This window comes from Capra hircus, chromosome 15 (genome assembly GCF_001704415.2).
Source record: "Capra hircus breed San Clemente chromosome 15, ASM170441v1, whole genome shotgun sequence".
NCBI lineage: Eukaryota > Metazoa > Chordata > Mammalia > Artiodactyla > Bovidae > Capra > Capra hircus.
This window is the reverse complement of record NC_030822.1, coordinates 37,295,575-37,319,989: the sequence shown is the minus strand read 5'-3', so window position 1 is coordinate 37,319,989 and position 24,415 is coordinate 37,295,575. Positions and strand designations below refer to the sequence as shown.

The following is a 24,415-nucleotide window of genomic DNA, read 5'->3' as shown; positions in this document are numbered from 1 at the left end:
AGGCCCAACAGACATGACTTGCTCTTAACAGACACTGACCCCTACTTTGTCTTCTAGCTTCTCACAAACCATCACATGGTTGACTTCAAACTCAACAGACTGAATTTTCTTTCTTTGCCATTTTGAAAAAAGAGAAGGAGGAGAAAATGGTTACTTCCAGTTCTTCAGCAACTCACAGATTTCTCAGATTCCTTAAAATTCACTCACAGCAAGCACCTGTGCACCTGTGAGAAGCGTCAGGGGAACCAAGCCCATTCTTTCTTTGACCTTCTCACTGAGCAGGGAACTTTAAAGGGAAATCTCCCTATTGCCCTCAGCACTGTCCCTTTGAGTGGGGTTTGCCCTTCCTGATAACTGTTCATACAGGTGCACTTTTATTTGTCCTTTCGACCTTTCGAACAAGCCCCTTTGAAAACTAGTTTCTCTCAAGTTATCGCTAAGCTTCTCCTTTTTATTGGTATTATTTGTGAGGTTACAGTCAGAAATAACTATATTTCTAAGCAGTTCAATATTTTTGAGTCATGTCTTCTTTGTCTGAACTTTCAAAGGTAAGCTTTACCAAAGTCTACAGTGCATGGCAGTCTATGGTGAGTTTCCCCTCCTCCACTGTCATGAAGTCTCAAAATAACAATGGCTACTCGCTCCCAAGACACTCTTCACTTCTACTTCATAAACTAGTTTCTAGCTTTGCTTTAGCATTAGAGCCAGAGTGGGAGTTTTCCTGGTTTATCTACATTCAGGGCAGAAACTAAAAACAAGAGGGGCAGGGAAGAAGCAAAAACAAAAAGCAGCCTTTCAATACTTAGGTGTTTAGCTGGAGGAATCTTTTGCAAGTGAAAGTGTGAGTCGCTCAGTCATGTCCAACTCTTTGATGCCCTGTGAACTGTAGCCCGCCAGGCTCCTCTGTTCATGAGATTTCCCAGGCAAGAATGCTGGAGTGCACTGCCATTCCTTTCTCCAGGGAATCTTCCCATCCTAGAGACTGAATGTGGCTGTCCTGCACTGCAGGCAGATTCTTGACTGTCTGAGTCACTAGGGAAGCCTAGAGGAGTCTTTTTAGGAACTCTCCAAATTGCTGCTCCCTCCCATTCCTGCCCTTGTCTGCCTCCATCGGCCTAGGGATCTGGATCAGGGGTGCACCTATTTTCCTCCTCCACTTCCTGTAACCACGTGGTACACCCCAGCCAATTCTGGAACACTCTCCTCTCAACCTCCTATCCATGTGGCAGCGCTGTTCTCCAGCATGTGCATCCTCAGGCCTGCCACTTCAATGTACTTTTAAATCCTTTATTTTCAGAGCTAGCCCATTTCCTCTCTCAACAGGTCTGTCTCTCTCCCATATGGTGGAGCCTTTTGTAGCAGTGTTTCCATTCTCGGGCCTCATGTCATGAAGTCCAGGTGACATTTATGAGGTTCTAATCACTACTCTGTAATCTCAGCTCATTTTATTTACTCCTCCTGCTTTGCTAACCATCAAATTTCTCTTTTTTTAATGATACTTTTCTGTGAGAGACTACTGGGCAGCTCCCATAATCAGTCTTTCCTATCCTATCCTACCTGTTAAACTTGTTCACAGTTTTACTTAGCTGTTTTTCTCCCTCTTACTTCATGCTCAGTTTAGTACCATCCTGGCACTCTGACATGTCAGGGTGGGAATACCACCTCCACACCTGTCAAAAGGTCAAATGCATGTACCCTTTGACCCTTCAATTTCACGTCAATATCTTCACACATTTACAAATTTATTCACAATAGCATTACTTATAAGAACAAACACTTGGAAACAAATGTTCTCCCAAAAAGAGAGAAATGGCTAAATAAATGGGGGTAGAGAGTGAAATAATATATAAATATAAATGAGGAAAGAAAAATTTTAATGTGCTTGATATGAAACAAACTCTGACTGCTCATTAAAAAAGAGAAAATCTAAAGTAACGTGTATCTGTGCAAAAATGAGGAAGATAATTTATCCACCTAAATTTGCTGATCCATGTATAGGATAATTCTGAAGGATACAAAACAAACCGACAACACTGGCACCTGCCTGCTGGCCGGGGAAGAAGAGATTTTGCTGCATATACCTTTCTGAACTCTTACCTTATGAATTGTTGGAGTATATTCCCTATACAAATAAAAATGAGTGAATAAAATAAAATACATAAAATAAAAACAAGAATAGTAAAACTCTCCTAAGTCAGGCTAGCGCCTCTCGGAGCAAACACAATCATCTCAGCCTTTGCTCTGTACTCCAAGTCCATCATTCTGATTGCCCCAGTTCAGAAATCAGAACCCTTCCTTTCCAAAGTCCCACCCATAGAGAGAAAGTGAGCATGACAACAGCATCTGTGCTATAAGACATTCCATTTTCTGCCAGGAAATCCTAGAGACTGTTTCTGGGTCTCTCTCTGATATTCCTGACCCATCCGGTGACTCCATTTCCCAGCACACGCTGGGTCCCTGGTCCCCTTTTGGAAGGCTGCTCTGGTACAACACGCAGAAGGGGATGCAGCTGCAGGCTCCCTGCATACCCAGTGCTGGAAGCCAGATGCCCTTCTCCAAGGAAGATCTCTCCAAGGGCCATAACTCTGTAGGGGCGCAACTCAGAGGTTTTCCTTTGTCTCTGGATCGCTTTCTTTCATGTCCCATCCTCCCAATTGTGGTATCTATCACTTTTCGCACTGGTCACTTTTCCTATCATCCTACTTTTCAGGCATAAACCTAACAGACCCAAACATGGGTCCCCTGAAATGACCCAGAACCACCGCAAAAGGCTCAGAAGAAAAGGGACAGTAAACAGGAAACCCAGTATTCACCCCCGTCTCATAAGGGTCACCAGCGACTCCTGAGTGAGCTGGCTGTCAGGATTGTATTCGTTTACCAGGAAACCTACTCCTCAAAGTCCTCGGGTTTATATGTGAACATTTGTAATCACTTCCATACTGACTATAGGGCAGCAGGATACTGGCTTAGGATAAATCCTGAGCTGCACAGGGAAAGTTTGTTCAGATCTGGCTACCTCAAAAGAAAAAAGAAAAAAAAAAAAAAAAAAAAAAAAGGCTTGCCTCTTTCAAACTGTAAGCAATCAGGCCTTAGGCTAAGTACATTCACTAGAAAAACAGCAGCAGCATAGGATGAGAAGCAACATTCCCTTTAATCATGTTACTACGCCCTCAGTGACCTGAGCTGGCCAAACATCTCACACAAAATAAACACCTTCATGCACAGGACAATAGTGCAGCTTAAGCAGCCCTCTGCATGGCTCTGAGCCTCAGACGCTCCAGAGAGTTACAGACGGTAGTGTTGGGTCTGAACACACCAGCGAAGACCCTGTTCAATTACAAGAATGAGAAAGTTGTTTCAGGTCAGGGGGCTGGTCACTGAATATCACAAGCTCAACGGCCTGAAAAATTCCTCCACGTGGAAGGAAACCTAATGCTTGTACTAGCAGCTGGGAAGGGCTGTTATCTGGTAGAACTGAGGCCAGGGGCTTAGGGCTTATGGTGCCCCATATATGAACAGCCTAATGGAAAACAAAAACAAAAACTCAGACTGAAAAATAATCCTTCAGAAAAGAAAAAATAAAGCAAACAGTAAAATGACTGCATTAGTGGTACGTGGCCTAGAAGTGGGGGCTCCCCTTCCTTCTCCAGAAAGGAGCTGAACTGATCCAGCTCAGTGCTAACCCAGCATTCTGTTGCCATGAACTGACTCTCTAAGGCCCACATCCACTACAGTGACTGGTTCAGAACAAAGCACTTGAGCGAAACTAGCCCAGTGAGATGCAATCCTGGGGAACCTTTGAAAGAGAAACTCTCTCTCTGCAGAGGCCACTATAGTCGGATCTAAGGCTAACTTTGGCCACCTTCGTCACACGTGGGAGAGCCTTCCTGAGAATAAGCTGGTGCATGCATGCTCACTCATGTCCGACTCTTTGCAACACCATGGACTGTAGCCCGCCAGGCTCCTCTGTTCACAGAATTTTCCAGGCAAGAATACTGGAGCAGGTTGCCATTTCCTTCTCCAGGGAATCTTCCTAACCCGGGGATCTAACTGGCATCTGTTATACCTTATACATTGGCAGGTGGATTCTTTACCACTGAGCCATCTGGGAAGCCAAGAACAAATGAGACATTACACCTGATTTCTAACGACATGGTAAAGCCAACTGGATCTAATGTGATCAGCTTTTGAAACCCTAGACTGTTCCAGTTGTATGACTTAATAGCCCCCCTCTCTTTCGTTTCTTTTCCTTCCTTCTTTCCGTGGTTTTGGTCTCTATGATTTTAAGTCTTCTGCCCCCAAGCCTGAATGTATATCCACATGTGGTCACATGTCTTGAAATAATGGTAAAAGAACTCTAAATCTGGAGAAAATGCAGTTGCTTCTCTCTGGACACTGAAGAAGTATAGTCTACTCAATTGACACTTCACACAGAGAGGCTTTCAGTCTGTGTGAACTCTGCAGTAGGTCAATAATGTAGCGCACTCAACAACACAATCAGCAGTAACTAATAAAAGCTTGCTATCCAGCACTGTGCTAAGGACTATGCATACACATGATGTCCTTCCGTCCTCAGAACAACTGAGCAAATCGTATTACTAATCTCCATTTCACAGAAGAAGAAACACAGGTTTGGGGGCGGGGGTTCAATTACTTTTCTAAGATCACAGAGCTACGGAGTAGCTGAGCTTGGATTACAGCCAAGAGATCTGATTCAAGAGCGTGTACTCTTAATCCCTGGAAGATAGTGTCCTCAGCTTAATGGAGATAAATTTTCTTTTGGAAACTATACTTCTTACTAATGAGCATGTTCTCAAAAGCAACACAAGGAATATGCCCCACATATTAGCAGTGTCTCCATCGCCAGCATTTACCCAGTAAACACAAATGTGCCAGGTTTCAGGGGACAATGATGTTTGTGCTTAATTGAAAGGAACAATGTCCATCTTTAGATTTTAGATATGCCTTAATGGAAGCAAGGATGCCAGATCATACGATACACACTTAACTTTTGTTATTTTTTTTCTGATTTCATAAGACAATTACCCAGTTTCCAGATACAGAAATGGAAGTTCAGAGAGATTAAGTAGTTAACTTGCTGAAATTCAAAGAGGTATTAATCAGTTAGGTCAGTTAATTGAGCCAAAGCATTTCTAAACCTAAAGGCTACTCTTCTCGTCACATCTCACAGTGCCACTTCTCAGAATGCACAGTATACGAATAGAGAGGCTTGTGGGTAGAGACACACAGAAGGTGGATGCTCCAATCAATGGCGTATGAAGCCTGAGAAAACAAAACCAAAACAAGTCACAGGAAAACATTCTCTAAGAGAAAGCCTGTGTACAGGCTCACCCACAGGAGCCATCAGGAGAAAAGAAACACAAAATCTAGGGGTTGCAACTGGGTCACTGAAATGCATATTAAAGGATGTCTCCAGACTCCATGAACAATGACAGTGGCCATCCCAGCACATGGTCATCTCTCGCAGAAGAACTCTTATGCCCCTCTGAGTCTTGTCTGCCTTTCCATCCTTGCCAGCAGCCTGAGGTAGGATAAAGCCTAGAGCCAAAATGGGGTGGTTTGGGCACTGCTGAAATCTGCAGCCACAGCAAAACATGATAACTTGGTATTAACAGATCACTTGAGTCTCTGATGCATAGATGTTTCTGGCACTCAGTGGCTGTCAGGCTTGGGGTTGACCAGATGGCCTGAGGCCACATTAGGATAGCTTCCCCTGATCTGAGCTTAGGACAGTATGGGTGCTTTATTGCACTCACCTCTGCTTTTTTCTGCTTCTCCTCCTGCTCCTTCTGTTCTTTCTCCATGCCCACCAGCTTGAGCTTCAGCTCAGACACTTCGGTCATCAGATTGAGCTTCTGGGTCTCAAGAGATGTACGACTTAGTAGCTCCTGCAGGCAAAAACAGATCTCAAAATCACAAACCTCCATAGCAGTAGGAACAACTGTAACTCCATGCATAGCACATAAGACAGTCTCTACATTGTACACTGAAACCGTAACATGTGAGTCACACTGGAACAGGCCTGGGTTGATGGTGGGTCCTCAGGGATTGCACAGTCCCTGATGCTATCCTCTGTGCTCTGAGAGTCAATGTGAGCTATGTTTCTCAAGAAAACACATTTGTCCATAGAAACCAGGTTAGAGAAAAATTATTCATTATTTCCAGGTTAGAGAAAAATAGATGGGTTGGCTCAGAGAACAAAATTTCTCCATGTCTATTTTTAAAGCAAAGGCAGCAGATTCTCTGCACCAAAATAAACAAACAAACAAAAAACAAGCTAATGTTAATAATATATGTTTCAAAACCAAAGTCTCCATATCATCTCCTGGGCTTAGTTCAATATTCAGCCCAGTCTTCCACACATCTCACTGTTAAGACCTCGCAGCAATGAACCTAGAAGGGAGCTAGGACATAAAGCAGATATTCGGTGATTATTTACTGAATGGTTATAGTATAATCTTCTGTGATATGTATCTTTCCTAGTAGTCCTGCCAAGTCTAAAACAGTAGCAGATAACAACCTGCCATTAACGCATGCACTTAATAAGCATAAATAAGATGAAAAACAAAGGTGATAGGCGAAATACCTGCTTAGCACTACTAGGAATTATGAAGGGTCTCAAAAGCCAGGCGGACCTCCCACAGTCCAGGGGTAACATCTCTCCATGGGCAAAAAGGCAATGTTCCACAAGATCCCAAATCCTGCCACCCGACAGACACTGGACACACAAGTCCTGGCAAGGAGACTACGATACGGCCCTCAGAGGCCCTAGGAAGGCAACCACTGACATGAGCAGGTGGAAAGGGCATCCTGCCATGGTCTGAACTTTCTGTGTCATCTTAAGCAACCCAACCCTAGTACAAGAATGGTGAGCTCAACAATCTGACCCTACAGCCACAAATGTATTCTGAATTGTCTTCAACTCATAAAACCAAACCACACGAGACATAGATTTTAACTTGGACAAGATGATTTCCTAGGCCAAAGACTGTTAGTATCACTGAAAGCCAGGCTACAAACCATCCATTTGCTAACCTGAGAGAGTAAGTATCGAGAACCCAAAGAATTCAGCAAAATGAGCTTTGCACTGGGCTGAGGAGGCCAGCTCTTCCTGAGCCAGCCAGATGTGAAACTGGCTTACAGGGCAAAGGTGGGGCCCCTTGGTCATGAGGAGTTAGCCAGATAAGGGAGCCCAGTGTTGAGAGCAGGGGTGGGTGGACACAGATTCACTGAGTACCTCCTCTGTGCTCAACACAGCTGGGTGCTTTACATATATTGTCTCAACAAACCCTCACCCAGGGACTAGGCAGTCAACATTACCATCCCTATTTCAAGACGAAGAAACGAGCCCAAGATTTATTGGTCCTTTCATCTACTTGAGGCAGTTTGCAAATAGACAATTCAAGTTAAAAAATAAACTGTAAAAATTAAATCAGGTAAGGAAAGAAGATGAAGCCAGAGTGGCTTCTGGCATAAAACTCAGACCCTAAAGTTCTATTCTTTATCGATGATCAATATTATCTATATTAATGCTTTTGAACTGGGGTGTTGGAGAAGACTCTTGAGAGTCCCTTGGACTGCAAGGAGATCCAATCAGTCCATCCTAAAGGAAATCAGCGCTGAATATTCATTGGAAGGACTGATGCTGAAGCTGAAACTCCAATACTTTGGCCACCTGATGCGAAGAGCTGACTCACTGGAAAAGACCCTGATGATGGGAAAGATTGAAGGCAGGAGGAGAGGGGGATGACAGAGGATGAGATGGTTGGATGGCATCACCATGAAAGACATGAGTTTGAGTAAACTCTGGGAGTTGGTGATGGACAGCGATACCTGGTGTGCTGCAGTCCATGGGGTTGCAATGAGTCGGACATGACTGGGTGAATGAACTGAAGAGATTAAGTACAATGTGTGTGAATTTCCCAGCCAGCAGCGCAAAAGGAAAAATGGATGATTCTAGAAGTCCAGATCCATAGGATAATAACAATTGCTTTGGAGTGCTGAGAACTGAGACAGTTTTCTTCCATGAGACTTCAATCATTTGTTCAACTATCAGATGCCAAGGCCTAGGGACAGGAGAGTTAAAAACACAGCTCCTGTGGAGTGCTTGAGTCTTTTAAGATGGTGTTTATGCAGTCGTCTATTGACTAGCGGTCAAGATATAAGACAATATCTTGACCTAGATATTGACCCAATATACAATATCTTGACCCAATCCTACCAAGACAAGTGGGATTCAAAAAAGCTTCATAAGGCATCTCTTTTAAAGATAAGAATCTACTCTGCTTCCTTTATTGCCAGAATCCCTCTGGCTGTTTTAAATGCCAAGTTGTAACTGGTCATACCAATGTTAAAGTTGACAAGGATAATGTTCAAATTGGTTGCATTAAAGTTCCAATAGCATTCCAATTGATAATGGCAGTATTCTGATTGGTCATACTAACCTTCCAAGTGGACATTTCAATTAGACACACCAAAGTCTTAATTAGAAACCTGGGGTTGCTTAATTTCACATGGTCTACTGTTAGTAAAACTTCTACCTACTCTCTCCTAGCTTGCATCTATTAGCATGTGCTTCCCTCTTTCATTATCATCATCCCAGTCTTTGTCATTTATATTGAGAAGTACCATCCTAGTCCCTGAACTCAAAATCAGCCTTCACCAGTCTTATCCCAGCCCAGCTCCACCTCCTCATCTCCAAGCCCAGCACAGTCTCCAGCCATTGTTGTGTACTACGACCTCTATCCTAATTATCATGTGTGTGCTTAGTCACTCAGTCATGTCTGACTCTTTGCAACCTCATGGACTGTAGCCCGCCAGGCTCCTCTGTCCATGGGATTCTCCAGGCAAGAATAGTGGAGTGGGTATCCATTCCTTTCTCCTGGAGATCTTCCCAACCCAGGGACTGAACCTGGGTCTCCTGCATTGCAGGCAGATTCTTTACCATCTAAGCTACTACTTGACCCTCATCTTGATCCAGAATGTATGTGTTTTGCTTCTAAAATCTTCAACTCTGAAATTCTCTCCTCTAGCCACAATACTCTGACCTTTCAACTAGCGCTTTTATTTACTCAAATCATCTTTAATTTTGACTTCTGTGGCTACTAGTTACTTAATAACTCCTTATTTTCCTAGTTTATCAACTTCCTTTATGCAGTATTTGCCTCCACAGCCACCGTATACCTTAAGGCTTGTCATCTCCATTGTGCCATTTCTGCACCAGAAAATTCTCCCTCCAACTCATTCTTGCCCCTAGGTCTGAAGTGTTTGCTTCACCAGTGCCCAGTCCGTGCCAAACCTCAGACTGTTGCCTATGTTTCCACTCCCCATGGCCTGAGAACTGCTGGTAAAAGTCACTTAATGATGCCAATTTGTTTCCACACAAATTTACTCTATCTAATTACAGCTGATATTCCAACACTGCCTGGCAAAACTTGTATTCTTCTCTGGCTGGTTTCTTTCAGAGATTGTTCCAAATCTTTTCCATTCTCTTTGAGCTCTAAACCCCACCCTATTCCCCTCTTCTCCTCAAATAACCTCCCCTCGTATTTACTGAAAAGATTCTTAAAGATCATCTGATCAGTCATTGAACTTACATCCTTCTGTTTCAAAGTTTCCTGGAAGCCCTCATTTCTCTCTCTTGAATCATGTCCCAGAGAAAGCAAGCCCACAACTCCTTTCTGAGGCTAGCCTGACATGACTGAACGCAGCAACCATCAGAACCTCTGTGAGGCTCTACCATCTTAAGAACTGTTCCCGAGTTTCACAGAAAAGAACAAAATTCTGCAAAGCAATTATCTTTCAATTAAAAAATAAGTAAATTAAAAAAAAAAAAAAAGAACTGCTCCCGAGCCCAGTAAGCTTCCAGGTTGCACAGTAAAAGCATGTGTTAAAAGACACATAGATTCCAGGGTTTTCTTCTGAATTGCCCCAGTTGACCCACCTTCCTGTGGCTGAACAGTCCTCCACGCCATCCTCTCTCAGCTTGAACGAAGACTCAGGTTACTCCCTGGTTAATCAGTAGCATTGGGCTTTGTTCTAAGTCCTGGTTCTGTTTCTCCCTCTAGCTGGTAGAGCAGAGTGAAGCCTGCTCTCAGGGACCTGGGCCCTCCCTCACCTCTGTACTGCCTTTAGAGGAAGTTCCCACCAAGTCCGGGCTACTCTAGGGTAGGGCCATTAATCATCTGGATCTGACAGGCATTTAATCTCTCCCTCACCATCAGCCTCCATCCCTCAGGCTATAAACATGATCAAATTTCTGACATTTGAAAGAAACTTCCCTCTTGACCTCCTTCCCCTCCAGCGACCACCGTCAGCTCCCTAGTGCTTGGACTGGGCAGGCATACTCTGTGTGCGGTGTGAGTGCGAACACTGGCTCTCTTTCTCTCTCCACTCCCTTCTTCCCCTCACAGCCAAGCCCTGAACAGAATAATCTACTCTTGCTGCCTCTTCCTCATCTTCCCGTTACTTCTCAAGAAAACGTCTGCACGCCTGCAACTTGGCTTCGGCCTTCAGCGGGCAGAATACAGAAGCCGTCCTGGCTCCGGGGACCAATGCCCACACTTTCACTTCTCAGCTCTCTACCCACTGACTCACCCTGAATCCTCTCATCAGTGTAACTCCATCTTCCCTTTCCATTTCCCTGACCTTTCTTTTTTCCTTTTTCCTGTCATTTGCTAGCTTCTTTTATCCTGGTTACCCTTTAAGAATAACATTCTTGGATCCTGAGCGCCCATCCCCAAGACTGGAGTGATTTCTGGGTCCAGCCTATTTGTCCAGAAGGTTTGGCACCTACTCAGACCCACAGGGTGGGATTCTGCTGGGATCTATCCCAATCATACAGCTACTATAATGAGTGGGGTGGGGGCAGTATGAGCAGGCAGGGGGCTGATGAGAGGCTACGATTTCATAATGTCTGCTCTCCTGATTGTTTCAAGGCTGCCTGTATAAATGAGAGAAGGCAGGGGATAAACAGAGGGTGGTATGAGACGAGGGTGGTTTGTGTTTCTTACTATGAAGGGCCATGAAACTGGATAATGAAACTTTAGGGAGAAAACCAATGAATAAAATTATCACCCACCCCCCTCACTTCACCACGACCAGTAATCTCTTCCAGAAGGGCAAATACATCTCCTTTCTTGGAGATGAAAAAAAAAGCTTCCCTCTCAGAGCAAACGGTCATTTCCTTTTTCCAAAGCTCAGAGTCTGAGTGGGGCTGATAAAAAGAGCTTGCCTTTCAACTAGACTCTCCTTAAAGGGCCACATCTTGAAGCAATTACCTCCATCTTTAAGCGTGGAACCTGACCCAGGGACTTACTGGCCAATGATGGAGGGCTGTAGCCAGACTGGCAACCTGAAACCAGAATGAGAGTTCGGGCCATGGAAAGACTTGAAAGGAAAAATGTGTCCCTTTGCCCCTTGAGGTAAGAGGCCAAGGCCTTGCCAGGAAGTCTCTTTCAGGGAGAGGGGCTCGTACTCAAGCTGGATTTGACTCAGTCCCCACTAACTAAATCATCTCTCTGAACCTCAGTCCCTTTACTTTATCTGTGAAAAGGGGTAAAGCACCTACTTCACGCTGTGGTCTGGAGATTCAACAGCAAATGAGATAAACCTGAGAAAAGTGGTCGTCTGCCTCATGAATCTCCCACGGGGAGTTTTAGGGAACAACCGCAAATCCCTGTTTTCTTCACTCATGACTCAAGTGCCCTGTCTCCCTGGACAGATTTGTGTTCCCACAGGAGCATGTGCATAGCTCTGTTTAATGTCCTTTCTGAGGCAGAAATACCTCCCTCAAGGTGCTCTTTAGGAATTTATGAACTGGGTGCTGACGACGCTTTGCTGTGTTCACACATCTGGGCACACTGGTCCCTCACTCAATTCAGGGGCTGGAGCTGAGCCTGGGTCCCTCACTCTCCCGGCCATTATGCGATGGTCCAGTTTTTACAAAACTGGAAGAACTGTACTACAGCTCTAAGAGGTGGGCAGAACAGAGTCCACACTGTCATCCTCAGTCTCTATAAATAAGAACATAGGTTCACTGACTTATCCAGATCAAGCTCAAGTGTTAAATCTGCAGAAAGTCATGTCTGCAGATTCCAAACCCCCTCCATTTGTCATTCTCCATCTCTCACCTTCCCTGGTGGCTCAGAGGGCAGAGAATCTGCCTGCAATGCAGGAAACATGGGTTCGATCCCTGGGTTAATTTTCATTTAAATTAGTTGCACGGCAACCCACTCCAGTATTCTTGCCTGGAGAATCCTCATGGACATGGGAGCCTGGCAGGCTACAGTCTGTGGGGTCGCAAAGAGTAGGACATGACTGAGTGACTAAGCATAGCACACACCTCACCTAAAAGGCAGCCAATACAAATGAGGTTACCTGATGCCTGGAGCTCCAGGTCAGGTAGGAGGACTGAAACAGAGCCAGGGGGCCTTCCAGTTTCCCCAAAGCTGGACTGTGTCTTCCAAGGAGCTTTGCAGGCTTTCCTCCTCCCACCTCGGATTTCATATCCTTTCTTCTTCTTGGCACTAAACATGGCTTCTGTTCTTGACATTGATTACATCTGCTGATGGCCAGTCTCTGGAAAGTACTCCCTTTGGCTGCCAGCTCTGTATGAAAGCTCATCTCCACTGAATGCACTGGCTTCTTCCCTGAAATCACCACCCTCTGGAGAAGGGTCAGCAATCAGAGGCAGAGGAACCTCCCAGAGAACCCACGGAGGCCACTCTAGAAAAAGCCACCAGGGACTTCATGACCTGCTTAAGGAACCAAGGGGCAAATCTCAGCCCTGTGGGCTCCATACTCAGACCAGTGAAAATAGACTCAGGCTGTGGCCCTTTGAAGACCCACTTGTACATTTCCTGGGAAATGTTTCTTCCTAATGGGGAAGGTTCCCTGGGGAATCTAGACATGCTCAGTGAGTCAGAGACCATACAAGAATAGGTGTTATCAGTCCTAAGGGGTATTTATGGATGCTCTGTTTCCACCCTATGTTCTTCAACAGACTACAGATAAGAAGTATTTTGCCCTCAAACGTATCCATAATCTATGTGTATCTCACGTAGCCCTGTCTCTGTGCTGATTCGGTTTGGTCCTGGTTCACTTGTCTATCCCTATAAGTCTTCATGCTCTCCCTTTCTGGAGACCAGATGGTTAAGTGTGTAGAAGAAAACAGATGAGAGCTAAGAGATCAGTAGTCATGTACAGATGTGAGAGTTGGACCATAAAGGAGGTTGAGCGCTGAAAAGTTGATACTTTCAATTTGTGGTGCTGGAGAGAGTCCCTGGACAGCAAGGAGATCAAACTAGTCAATCTTAAAGGAAATCAACCCTGAATATTCACTGGAAGGACTGATGCTGAAGCTCCAATACTTTGGCCACCTGATGAGAAGAGCTGACTCATTGGAAAAGACCCTGACGCTAGAAAAGATTGAGTGCAGGAGAAGAAGGGGATAACAGAGGATGAGATGGTTGGATGGCATCAGCGACTCAATGGACATGAGTTTGAGGAAACTCTGGGAGATAATAAAGGACAGGGAAGCCTGGCGTGCTGCAGTTCATGGGGTCATAACGAACTAGACACAACTTAGTGACTGAACAACAACAAAGAGATCAGCACTTAGGAGAGGGGGTAGGCCAAACCAGGCTGAGGGGTCCTTGGCTCACAAGTCAGGTGTGAAACTAACTTCCTCCCTCTTGGGCTCCTGGAGGGAGGCTGACAGTGGTCAGGAGAACAGCTGTGGGGAGAGACAGCACAGTGGGGTTTGGAGCTCATGGATGCACAGGGTTTGGGTTACGTGGTTGAGTATGGGTTTCCATAAGTCCACCCTGCCTCAACAGTGGTCTTCCAGCTGGCCCAAGGGGCCAAGTCTGGAATCAAGATCAGAGGTCCATGGGCCAGGTTTAGCCTGATGGTAAATATTGTGTGGTTCAAACTTTTTTTCTTTTTCCCATTGGTTGCCATTAAATTGGCTGCCATTATTTTTTTTAACACATTATTGGGGATTTTTACAGATACTAATACCTGCTGCAGCTGATTTGTTATGTTAGTGAATAATATTGAAACACTCCGGTCAATAACATTCAGGTAACAAAAGACATATTAATATGTCTCTGGTCAGTAAGATGTTAAATAGACCAATCTTTAAATCCTTATATGTGAATTCCCAGCTTCTTGTGAAAACTGGAATATCTAGCAATACTGGGCATCCACGGGCGGTCAGCTACCACTTCAGACAGGACTTGTTCAAAGGGCAGGGCGGCTAGGAATGCACTTCCAAGGGAAGCAGTGTCCATGTGCAGTCAGCAGGCCCCATGCTCCTTCAGAGCTCCTGGGCCTTTAACAGGAGGCCAGGTTGGCTCAGGCAAGAATGGTCTCGAGGGCTGGCAGAAGGAGGCAATTGTTTGTGTCCATTTTCTGCCTCAAAGACATGAGTCATGCCTGCTTCTACCATGAGCCCGGGGCCCAGGATATCACAGTCACATCAGGCAAGTCTCTGCCTGTCCCCAATTAAGAGGACACTTATGTACACACTCCAAGCTATAGATGGCATTACATCAGCACTGTGGTGCAATAATTAAGCATCTTTTCAAACAGCATCAAGCAGATTTCAGAGAAGCATTAGCACGTGCAGAACATTCAACGTGGGACTTAGAGCTGGCAACCCAACCATCTCCAGTTCAGGCACCACCAAGCCCAGCAAACACACAAGTGGGAGCGATGCCTCAGAGGCCCCATAAGAACTGAACTCAGAATCCTCCAGGAGAGGAGTACCTTAGCACACTGCTTTCATTTTACCCTTGAAGGACTGAGAGAACATGGTCAAAGTTATGGGCATTAAAATAACTTGGTTAAGTTCAGGAAGATCTTTCAACCCCAGAGGGAGCAAGTAAGAGCTACTACCTTCTAAAATCTATCAAGCCAAGACATCCACCTATGGTACGTGCAAACCACATGACTGCTACCTCACCCACAGCACACAAGAAAGAAGATTTGGAATATAAACATGATGAAAGGGGTAGCTGAGCTTACGACTTTTTAAAAAAGTCTACTGAACTTCTCTTGTGGTCCAGTGGATAAGAATCTGCCTGCTAATGCAGGGAACAAGGGTTTGATCCCTGGTCTGGGAACATTCCGCATGCCACAGGGGAACTAAGTCCGTGCGCCGTAACTACTGAGTCTGAGAGCCGAAACTACTAAGCCTGCACCCTAGAGCCTGTGCTGTGCAACGAGAGAAGCCACCACAACGAGAAGCCTGAGCACCGCAACCAGTGAGTAGCCTCTGTTCGCTGCAACCAGAGAAAGCCCTTGTGCACCAATGAAGACCCAGCACCGCCAAAAATGAAAAACAATAATTTTTTTTTTAAGTCTAAAATCCAGTCTATGGGATAATGCTTAGGAGGACAAGACAACCTCCCTGAGGTGGGGCTGGGAGCCAACATCAAACTCCTTGGTACAGAGACTCAACAAGGAAGCAGAAACGTTGTCTTGAGAGGGGCGTAGGGGGGCCTGGATGAGCAGAAGGGCAGTGGTCAGAGAGCTCAGGTACCACAATGGACCATTTTCTAACCTCCGATTATGTGCCTGGTGAGTAACCAGTCACAACTTTCCTGAAACATTAACCTTCTGCCATTTTTCTGACACGTCCCCTTCCACATGCAAGTTTTCCTGGACTACGTCTAAGTTCTTTTTTTTTTTTTTTTACAGCATTCCGTCATCTTCCTCCCTAGTGCCCGTCTCAGAACTGCACCTTCTGCCTTCTTGAAAATATAATCTAGTGGGTTATCCTATGCATTCCTGTGAAAATGCTTTTCTGCTATTTGAGATTTTTCCACCAGGCTTTTTTTTTTTTTCCTGAGTCTTCAAAAGGAAGATTCAACTTTTAAAAATAAAAAGAACTCCTATTGTCATTCGGATTTCCAGGGAACATGAGCAAGAGAAATGGCACACAATTTAAACAGAAAGTCAAATGAAGCCACAAACATGGTAAGTTATTAATCAGCAGTGAAAGGATAAACTAAAAACAGTTTCAGAGCTGTTGGAACTAGTTTCTACAAAGACATTTGCATAAAAATATTGATTTTTTAAGTTACTCAAATGCACTCAAAGCTAAAAAATACCTGGGAAGTAAGACACTTTATCCTGAGACCAGAGGTTATATTCAAAGCCTGTGTTCATTACTATTCTGTAGAGAAATAATTTGAATTTTATGCTGACCAGTAAAAAAACAAAGTTAGAACTTGGGGGAAAGGATTATAAGCAGTCTTCTAATTGAACCCACTCATTTTAAAAGAAGGACTTTCATTCTTTAAATAACTAGTGAGCACATTTTATGTGCCAGGTACTATACCAAGAGCTACAAAGTGTACTCACATGAACTTCAGTAATGGTTTATTTTTCAAAATAACTGAAATGCAAAAATAACGCAAGTTAAGGAAACCTATTAACTGGATATATCACATTAGTTCATGAAATACAACTTCTAATTAGCATCTCAACAGATTCTGAAAACACTAAACAAAAATTCAACACCTCTTCCTGCAAACTGCTGCTCATTATTTACAATGGGGTCAGATTGTTCAGGAAGTCAATTAACTATAACATTTTTACAAAAAAAAAAAAATCTTTAAGTGATAGTAAAGACAACAACAGCAACATTTAAAAATGGCAAAAAAAAAAAAAAAACCCCACTCCCTCTATGATGTTAAGCATAGAAAATCTGAGAACAAAATCACATCTCTGGTACAAATATGTTTTGTATATCGTATGTACACACAGCAAAAAGGGCCAATGAGAAACAAGAAGACATTAAAGAGATGTTTTTGAATGGTTAAAGAGCAGCAAATTTTTTTTCATTTTGATACATATTAAACTACATTAAAATATTATTTATGTAATAATGTGATCAATTTTATCAAAGAAAGGCACACAGAGCAAGTAGGGGAAGAGTGAGGGTGGAAAGAGGCGCAAAATAAGCTAACCGACTTTTGAAAACCCCAGATGCCACTCATAGGGCAAAGGCAGTAGCAGGGCCGTGCCAGAACCGAGGACTACTTGGTCACGAGGAGTTAGCCAGCATGTCCCATGTGGTTGGCGTGGTAACAGGAGGGGGAGCTCCTCACTAAACCAGGCCTGGAGAAAGTACCTTGAGGATCTGTGGAACCAGCCCAACAGGTTATTCCTCTCAGGCCTGCCCTTCCCCGCCCTCCCCCTCTGGTTTCACCGGCTGTGTAAACACCGCAAGCTGGGCGTCCAACCGTCCCTGCAGGCCGGACTGGAAAGGAAGCAGGGAGCTCTTCAACCTGGACCCAGAAAGGGGCTCAGGCACAGGAGCAGTGGCAGGACCCAAGGCCCTGGGCCTCACCCGCCCGTACCTGTTGAAGCATCTCTTCGGCAGCATTGAGTTTCACCTGGTGCCCTTCCAGACACACTTCCAGGTCCCGAATCTTCTCTCCCTGGGCTTCCACTTGGTCTGTGAGGACACTCACCTGTCCCAAGAGATAAAGCACAGGCTGAGGATCAGGACTGGCTCCCCACACACCACTGGCTCTGGATGCGAGAAGAATGACCGTTCTTTTTGGCACGTGGCAGGTGGTGGAAATGTCTTAGATGAAGGAAGCCCAGGTTATTTTCTTACCTGGCCGGGAAGTCTCAGCCACCACCCTGACAAGGTCGGTCACATTTCCAGCTCTTGACAGACTCAGGGGGAAAACACCCAGCAGCCACAAGAGTGGCCTCCAGGCTAGACTCTAGCTCCCTGTGCCTCCACAGGGCTGCCTCGGCTGGCTGGCCAGGGCTTCTGCCACTTCACGTGGAAGCACAATCCAAACTTCTGTGCAGACGAGCCAATGACCTTCCCCCTCTCATCAGGGTGTGAGGACCGCTCACCTATCAGGCAAGGCTTCTGAAGCAATTAAGGAATGTGGGACGTAAAGGGCATGTATTAGCACTGACAACACTTGGCTGCAGAGAGGCTTCTGCGCTTCACAGGCCAAAACATGACTCTAAGTCATAAATATATACAAGCCACACTGCATAGACAGTAGCAGGAAAAAAAACTGTCTTTCTGAAGAACAGTGAGACTGTCTATTGGAATTGTTAGTTCATAAAAATCCATTTACAATAAGTCATTTAAACTGTACCCAAAATACAGATTGAGAGGATTTTCACAGCCTTCTCTATCAGCAAACAGCCTCAGGACCCTTTTCCTTGTTTGTTATTAAAAGGTGACTCAGAGCAGAAAGAGGAAGAAAGCGCATAAGAAACCTCTGCCAAAATAAAGAAATCAAGTACTGGTAATGATAAACCGAAATCCTCTACAGCCTTGTTTTTAACCAATGGTTGACTCATCGCTATTTACATATCCATGATGGTAAATTATTTCTCAATCTGTATAGGAAAGATAGCTGGAGGATGAGCCTTAGTGCGAATTCCTTTGAGTGTTTAGACAAACTTTATGAAGTATAAGCCTCCCTTTTACAGAGGAACCAATCTTAATGAATATGGCTGCTTTAAGCCTTTCATTTTTATGTTCCTAAGTGATTAATGAATTATTGAAATATATTCCTGGAGCTGATGCATGGTGTGCTAACATTTCGATTATAATCCCAAAATGGGCACCTTATCCTTGCCGCCTAACATGATCAGCAGTCTGGGCCTTTCCAACTACTTCCTCTACTTTCAAAACAGTAGCATTCCAGGGGTGGCCTTTGCTCCTTGGGTCCCAGAGTTTCTGTTTGGGAAGGATATGCTGTGATTAATCTTACTGTGAAGACTGACACCTAAAGAGTCTATACCCAACTGTGGGGTCATGTACCGGAGTACCCAGAAGAATAATGCATGGTCTCTGGCCCCCTATAGCTTATACCCCAGCTAATCATGTGACTCAAGATACACAGGGCTACAAATACTCTGAACATGAATATTCAGTCTAAGCTAGTTACATTCCAAGGAAGATATATTAATAAAAGACTTTGGTTTTATTTGCTTTTAATTCTGGAGGCAATAAATTTTGTCCTGATTCCCCTTGTTCTTGTCCAGGTAAAGCCAGGAGAACATTCTGGACCAAGGGCTCCAATGAGTTGGGTCTGGCTGAGCTGCCTTGTGAATTAAGCAAGGCTCTCCCATGCTGGGGGTCGTGTCCATTCCATGGAGCCTCTAGAAACAGTGGTGAGCACGTAAGAGCAACTCTGACAGCCTGTCCACAAGCTCCTGGAGGAATAGAAACCACTACAATGGCCCGAAGGAACCTGACACCCTACAGTGCATGGGGTCACAAAGAGTTGGACATGACTTAGGGGCTGAACAACAACAATCCACTTATGACTTTTCTTGTAAGCAGCTTCCCGACTATGCTAGAATTATTTTAATAAGGATTATTCAAGAATTTGGGATTTTAAAACTATCAACGAGAGTACTTCTGTACTAAACTACAGTCCTCTAAATTGCTGTGGTTGTTTAGTTGCTAAGTCATGTCTGATTCTTTTGTAACCCTATGAACTGTAGCCCTCCAGGCTCCTCCTGGCCACGGGATCTCCCAGGCAAGAATATTGAATTGGACTACCATTTCCTTCCCAGGTCCTCTAAATAGGAATGTCTTATTTCAGCTACGAAAGTTCCTGGTTCAATAGCTTGCAATTTCATTACTGTTTGTAGCAAAATTCTAAATTGGACACTTTTATTAGTCATGTCACTGGGATGGAGGTTAAAATTACACACCCCTCAAAACATCTGCACTCTACTGCTCTATATAATCTGGCCCCTGCTACCTCTCTGAAGGCAGTTCCCCGGCTTCTTCATGGTCACCAGCTCCAGCCACACAGGCCCTTCCTGTTCTTCCCACACACCAAGATCACTCCCACCTCAGGGTGTGCGCTGGATGGACCTCCTCCTCTGCCTGGAATGTGCTTCTCCCAGTCTCCATGGAGCTCCCTCCCCAGTGCCTTAGGTCTCCTCCTATCAGGGAGGTCTTCGCTGACTACACAGTCCTTATCCTGCTTTATTTTCTTCCATAGTATTTATCATCACCGGAAACATTTTGTGAATTAGTTTATTGTACATACACACATACACACACACATGCATGGAAGCTTGAGAACAAGGACTTTGTCTATATTCTTCACAGCTACCTCCCCAGCACCTAAAACCAGTGTCTACTGAGTTGTGGGCATGCAAACATTTTTTAATAAACAAATCAATGAAGTGAAGAAAAAAAAAATCCTAGGATGCAAAATTGTGTAGTTGTATATTTGCCCTGAGCTTAATTTTTTAAAATAGGGGCAGGACAGGAGAAATAAAAAGACTGGAAGAAACGGCCGTGTTAAATTCTTTTTGATGTCCCAAAGTTTCTAAAATAATATGTTCTATCAATACTTCCATTCATAAAATAAAGTGAAATGAATAAAGAAATAAGGTAAAATAGAAGTGAAAAAGCCAAACATACTGTAGCCTCTAAACATTAGTGCCAACTCTAGCGCTCTAAGCTGAGGCCCATAGTCTAGGGAGAGGCCCAGAATCCTACACTTGCCCCTCCCTTCTGTTCCACTATCAGTCTTAATCACCAACCTCCAAGTTTTTTAGGAACTGGGATTAGGATATTAGTCTTATTATTCTCCGAATCATCAGTCACAGTGTCTGATGCGTGAACAGCACTCAGCTTTTCAGAAAGTGAAGCAAGTTTTCAGACCCAAAACTATCTTTGACTCTTTGTTTCTGAAAAGTTTTGGAGTTCCTTTCTTCAAAGTAAAGAATCCACGTGCAATGCGGGAGACCTGGGTTCTATCCCTGGGTTGGGAAGATCCCCTGGAGAAGGGAAAGGCTACCCACTCCAGTATTCTGGCCTGGAGAATTCCATCGACTATAGTCCATAGGGTTGCAAAGAGTTGCATGACTGAGCAACTTTCACTTTCACTTTTCTTCAAAGTAAGAGAGTCGCCAAAGGCTTATTAACCCATGTTAACAGCTCCAGGGGGATTGGGCTCAAAGTGATCAGCTTGGATCCAACTTCAGATGAATTGAGACTGATCCTATGAGCATCCATCCTGGGGCTTTTAAAGAGGCTTTATTTTACTAGTGCCATGGGGACACATCTTTTCTCCTTTGCAAGACTCCTGAAGGACAGGGCCCCATTTAATCAGCCTGGTCATAGAGCTTCCAGTGCATAGAGGCAAGTACTCTCATGCAGCTGCTGCTACTAAGTCGCTTCAGTCGTGTCCGACTCTGTGTGACCCCATAGACAGAAGCCCACCCGTGATAAATAAATGAATCCATTCACAGCCTCCCAAAGCCAAGGTCAGAGTTAAACTGTGTCCCCAGTTACTTTCTGCTTTGTTTCAGGAAAAGTCTTTTGAGAAACATACACTCTGGGAACAGGAGATACCCCACAGAGAAAACCCTTAGTACTTCCCTCCCACTTAAAGAAGCTACTGCAATGTGGAAGTTGGAGGTAACAGAACAAAGTGATTCCCACCAGAAAGGACTCACCTGTAATATGAGGGACTCCTTATCTCCTTCTAGGCGTGCTAAGCGTTCCTGGTACGTTTCATTACCGGCAGCACTGTGGTGATTTACCTGGGACTAAAGGGAAAATGAAAAACACACACACTTAAAAGGCTGACAAAACATCTTACCAACTTCCAAATGAAGTATGCAACTGGTGAGGACAGTTTCACTGATTATCTACGCAAAACAACTCACCTCAACAGGAAACCACAGGATGTCGAAACCATTTCAACAAGGACCAGACCAGATGCCAGCGATAGGTGTGCCATGAAAGTTGGCAAAACCACCCCCTGAATGACCTCACCTTTGGCTAGAGAGGCTCTCATGGAACTCCAGACCCGGCGGTGCTTGACATGACTGGGCGTGTTGGGTCTGGTTTGGTTGGAGGCACAGCCTGCCAGCTGCACCAACAGCAATAAGGGTCCGCCTCTTTGAGGAGACCAGGGAGCTGATACCATTCACCGAGGAACCATATGGGAACAACTCCGGAACAGACCTCCTCTCCTGACTCTCCTGCCAGGGTTCTCCAAAGCCGAGACACAACTTACAGCGTGGAGACCCATCCTGAACACTGCAGAGAGCATGAAGGATGAGGGATGCCAACTGCAAGGCTCTTCATCCACTCACATGTTCCCTTCCAGAAATGGACAATCCCACCCCTCAATAAGGGCTGTGCCGGCCAGGGTGGCACCTGGAGTTGCAGTGCTAGAGCTGAGAAGAGAAAGCCAAGATAAAACGTCTTGAGAAGAACCCAAATGACAGCCAGAGGGATCTCTAGGGCCAAGCAGAAGGAAAACACAGGAAATACAAAGCCAGAAACCATGGAAATCAAAGGTGAAGGAGGTTTGATACAGCAGAAGAGAGGCAAATCTTATAAAATGTCTTGAGCTAGAGACAGGAGCTGCAGTCACTTTCTGGGTGTGTCTGCCCTGGTTGTAGGCAGGGAGGAGGGAGGCAGCTGCTAATGGAACTGAACTGGACCGGCATCTCCCACATACCCTTCCTCCACAATGAATTTAAGGCCCAAATCAGAACCACATTCCAACCTTCAGAATGCACTTTCCAATCCTCTTTCATTAAGAAAAGACATCACCTTCCTGATCTTGTCCTGCCCCTTCCCCAGTGCACAGCCTAGGTGAGGGCAGATGGCAAAGCCAGGCCTGGCTCTAAAAAAGGAACAGGGACCAAGAATTCTTTATTCAAGCCTCGGAGTGTCACTTGTGAGAGAAGGATGGGCTGTTTGTTGAAGATGCAGTGGGAGGGCGAGCCCAGGGGCCACTTCCCAGGGCGGCTGTGCCAGACACAGGCCAGACAGACAGGGCACCCCTGCCCTTCCACTGCCTCTTCCTCCAGCCCCTCTCCAGCCTGCACCTTGTTCATTGTTATGGACGCTCTTTCATATCATAAACAAAGGGGCTTGACAAGCACCAAAGGCGTCTCTGTGTTGATAGCAGTTTATTATTATTCCATTAATCAATATTCCAGTCATCCCATGGTCAAACACTGACTAGTATCCAAAGACAATTATAACCAACATTTTCTCAGAACCTAACAAGAGAGGAAAATAGCTCTTAACAGCAGGTCAATTGCTTCCATGTCCAAGAACTCACATGATGGCGATTTTCAGAGGAAGGAAAAAATGGAAAGGACCCAGGCATCCAAGTGAAGTTGTGCCTGTCCAAACCCAGTGCCCAAGTCAGCACGCGCACAGGGCCACCCTACACTGGCAGCTGCCACTTGTCCCACAGGAGGCGAAGGGAAGGCTGCTTCCACAAGACTGCAGTAAGCTGCCTCACCACCCGGGCCTCCGTCAGACGGAGCGGTGTGCCCATGCAGTGAAAGATCTACCCCCACAATCACCCAGAGCAGCAGCTACTTGACAAACAAAAAGGTCAGGAAGTTGACATCGTAAGTTCAGTTAATACACAAACTGCATGCCACAGAGTCATAGAAGTAGATTAAAAAAAAAAAAAGATCTGAATCCACTCTAGCAGCCAATGGGAAAATGGAAGCACAATTGACTTAAAAGATGCACAGATGAGTATGAGAAACTCCAGGTGACTCTAGGAGAAGCACAACTCTTCCTAAGGAAGGGAGAAACTTCCCTTCTTTTCACAGAGAGACTCTGTGTAGTAGGATGAACAGTGTTCATGGGGATAGCCTCACAGTAAACAGAGCCAAGCAGAAAATTCACTGCTCTCCTACGATGCTCTCAAATAGGTCAAAGGTTAGTCAATTCATGGGCCAGAGATTGAAGCAATTCCATGGAAACTAATACAATGTGGGCCAAGCACTGTGCTCTATACACAAAGCAGGCAGTAAGGCAGAGATCACCACGCGCCAGGCACTGTTGAGACCACTTTCCATATACGAATTCATTTAATTCTTCCCGCCGCTGCTGCTAAGTCACTTTAGTCGTGTCCAACTCTGTGCGACCCCATAGACGGCAGCCCGCCAGGCTGGGTGCTATTTTTATTCTAATTTTACACTGAAAGAAACTGCCATGCAAAGTGTACGGACAAGGCACAAATGGATTATTTGTCTAAATTACTACATATTAAATTAGTAAGCTCTCTGTTATAGCTTAACTGAGGAGCAGATCAGTATAAATTTTGTTTCACACATTGGGATTGTATGAAAGTTCACTTAAAGTATAACATTTTAAAATGCTCTATGAACTTCAGTATTCTTTAATAGAGAAGTGGATTAAAAAAAACACTACGGTTCACCCATTTTATGTACAACTTGTAGCATCTTAACATATGAGGCAAGTATTTACAAACCATCCTACAAATAAAAGACATACTGGATAGTGAAAGTAGCAAGATTCAAAGAATCATACAGTGTGATACTAGAAAAAATACTATCCAGGGACTTCCCTGGTGGTCCAGTGGCT

General features: G+C 44.7%; 1 protein-coding gene across 2 annotated transcripts in view; it reads right to left on the bottom strand.

The window, feature by feature from the left end:
* The window catches only part of PPFIBP2 (PPFIA binding protein 2), a 153,790-nt gene that overhangs the window by 44,731 nt on the left and 84,644 nt on the right, over positions 1-24,415 (bottom strand). For both annotated transcript variants that reach the window (XM_005689726.3, XM_005689727.3), the window contains exons 4-6: positions 21,502-21,594; positions 17,394-17,507; positions 5,778-5,909 (exon numbers count right to left, since the gene is read on the bottom strand). In XM_005689726.3, the coding sequence (XP_005689783.2) occupies positions 5,778-5,909; positions 17,394-17,507; positions 21,502-21,594 (339 nt within the window). The remainder of the gene's footprint in view (positions 1-5,777; positions 5,910-17,393; positions 17,508-21,501; positions 21,595-24,415) is intronic.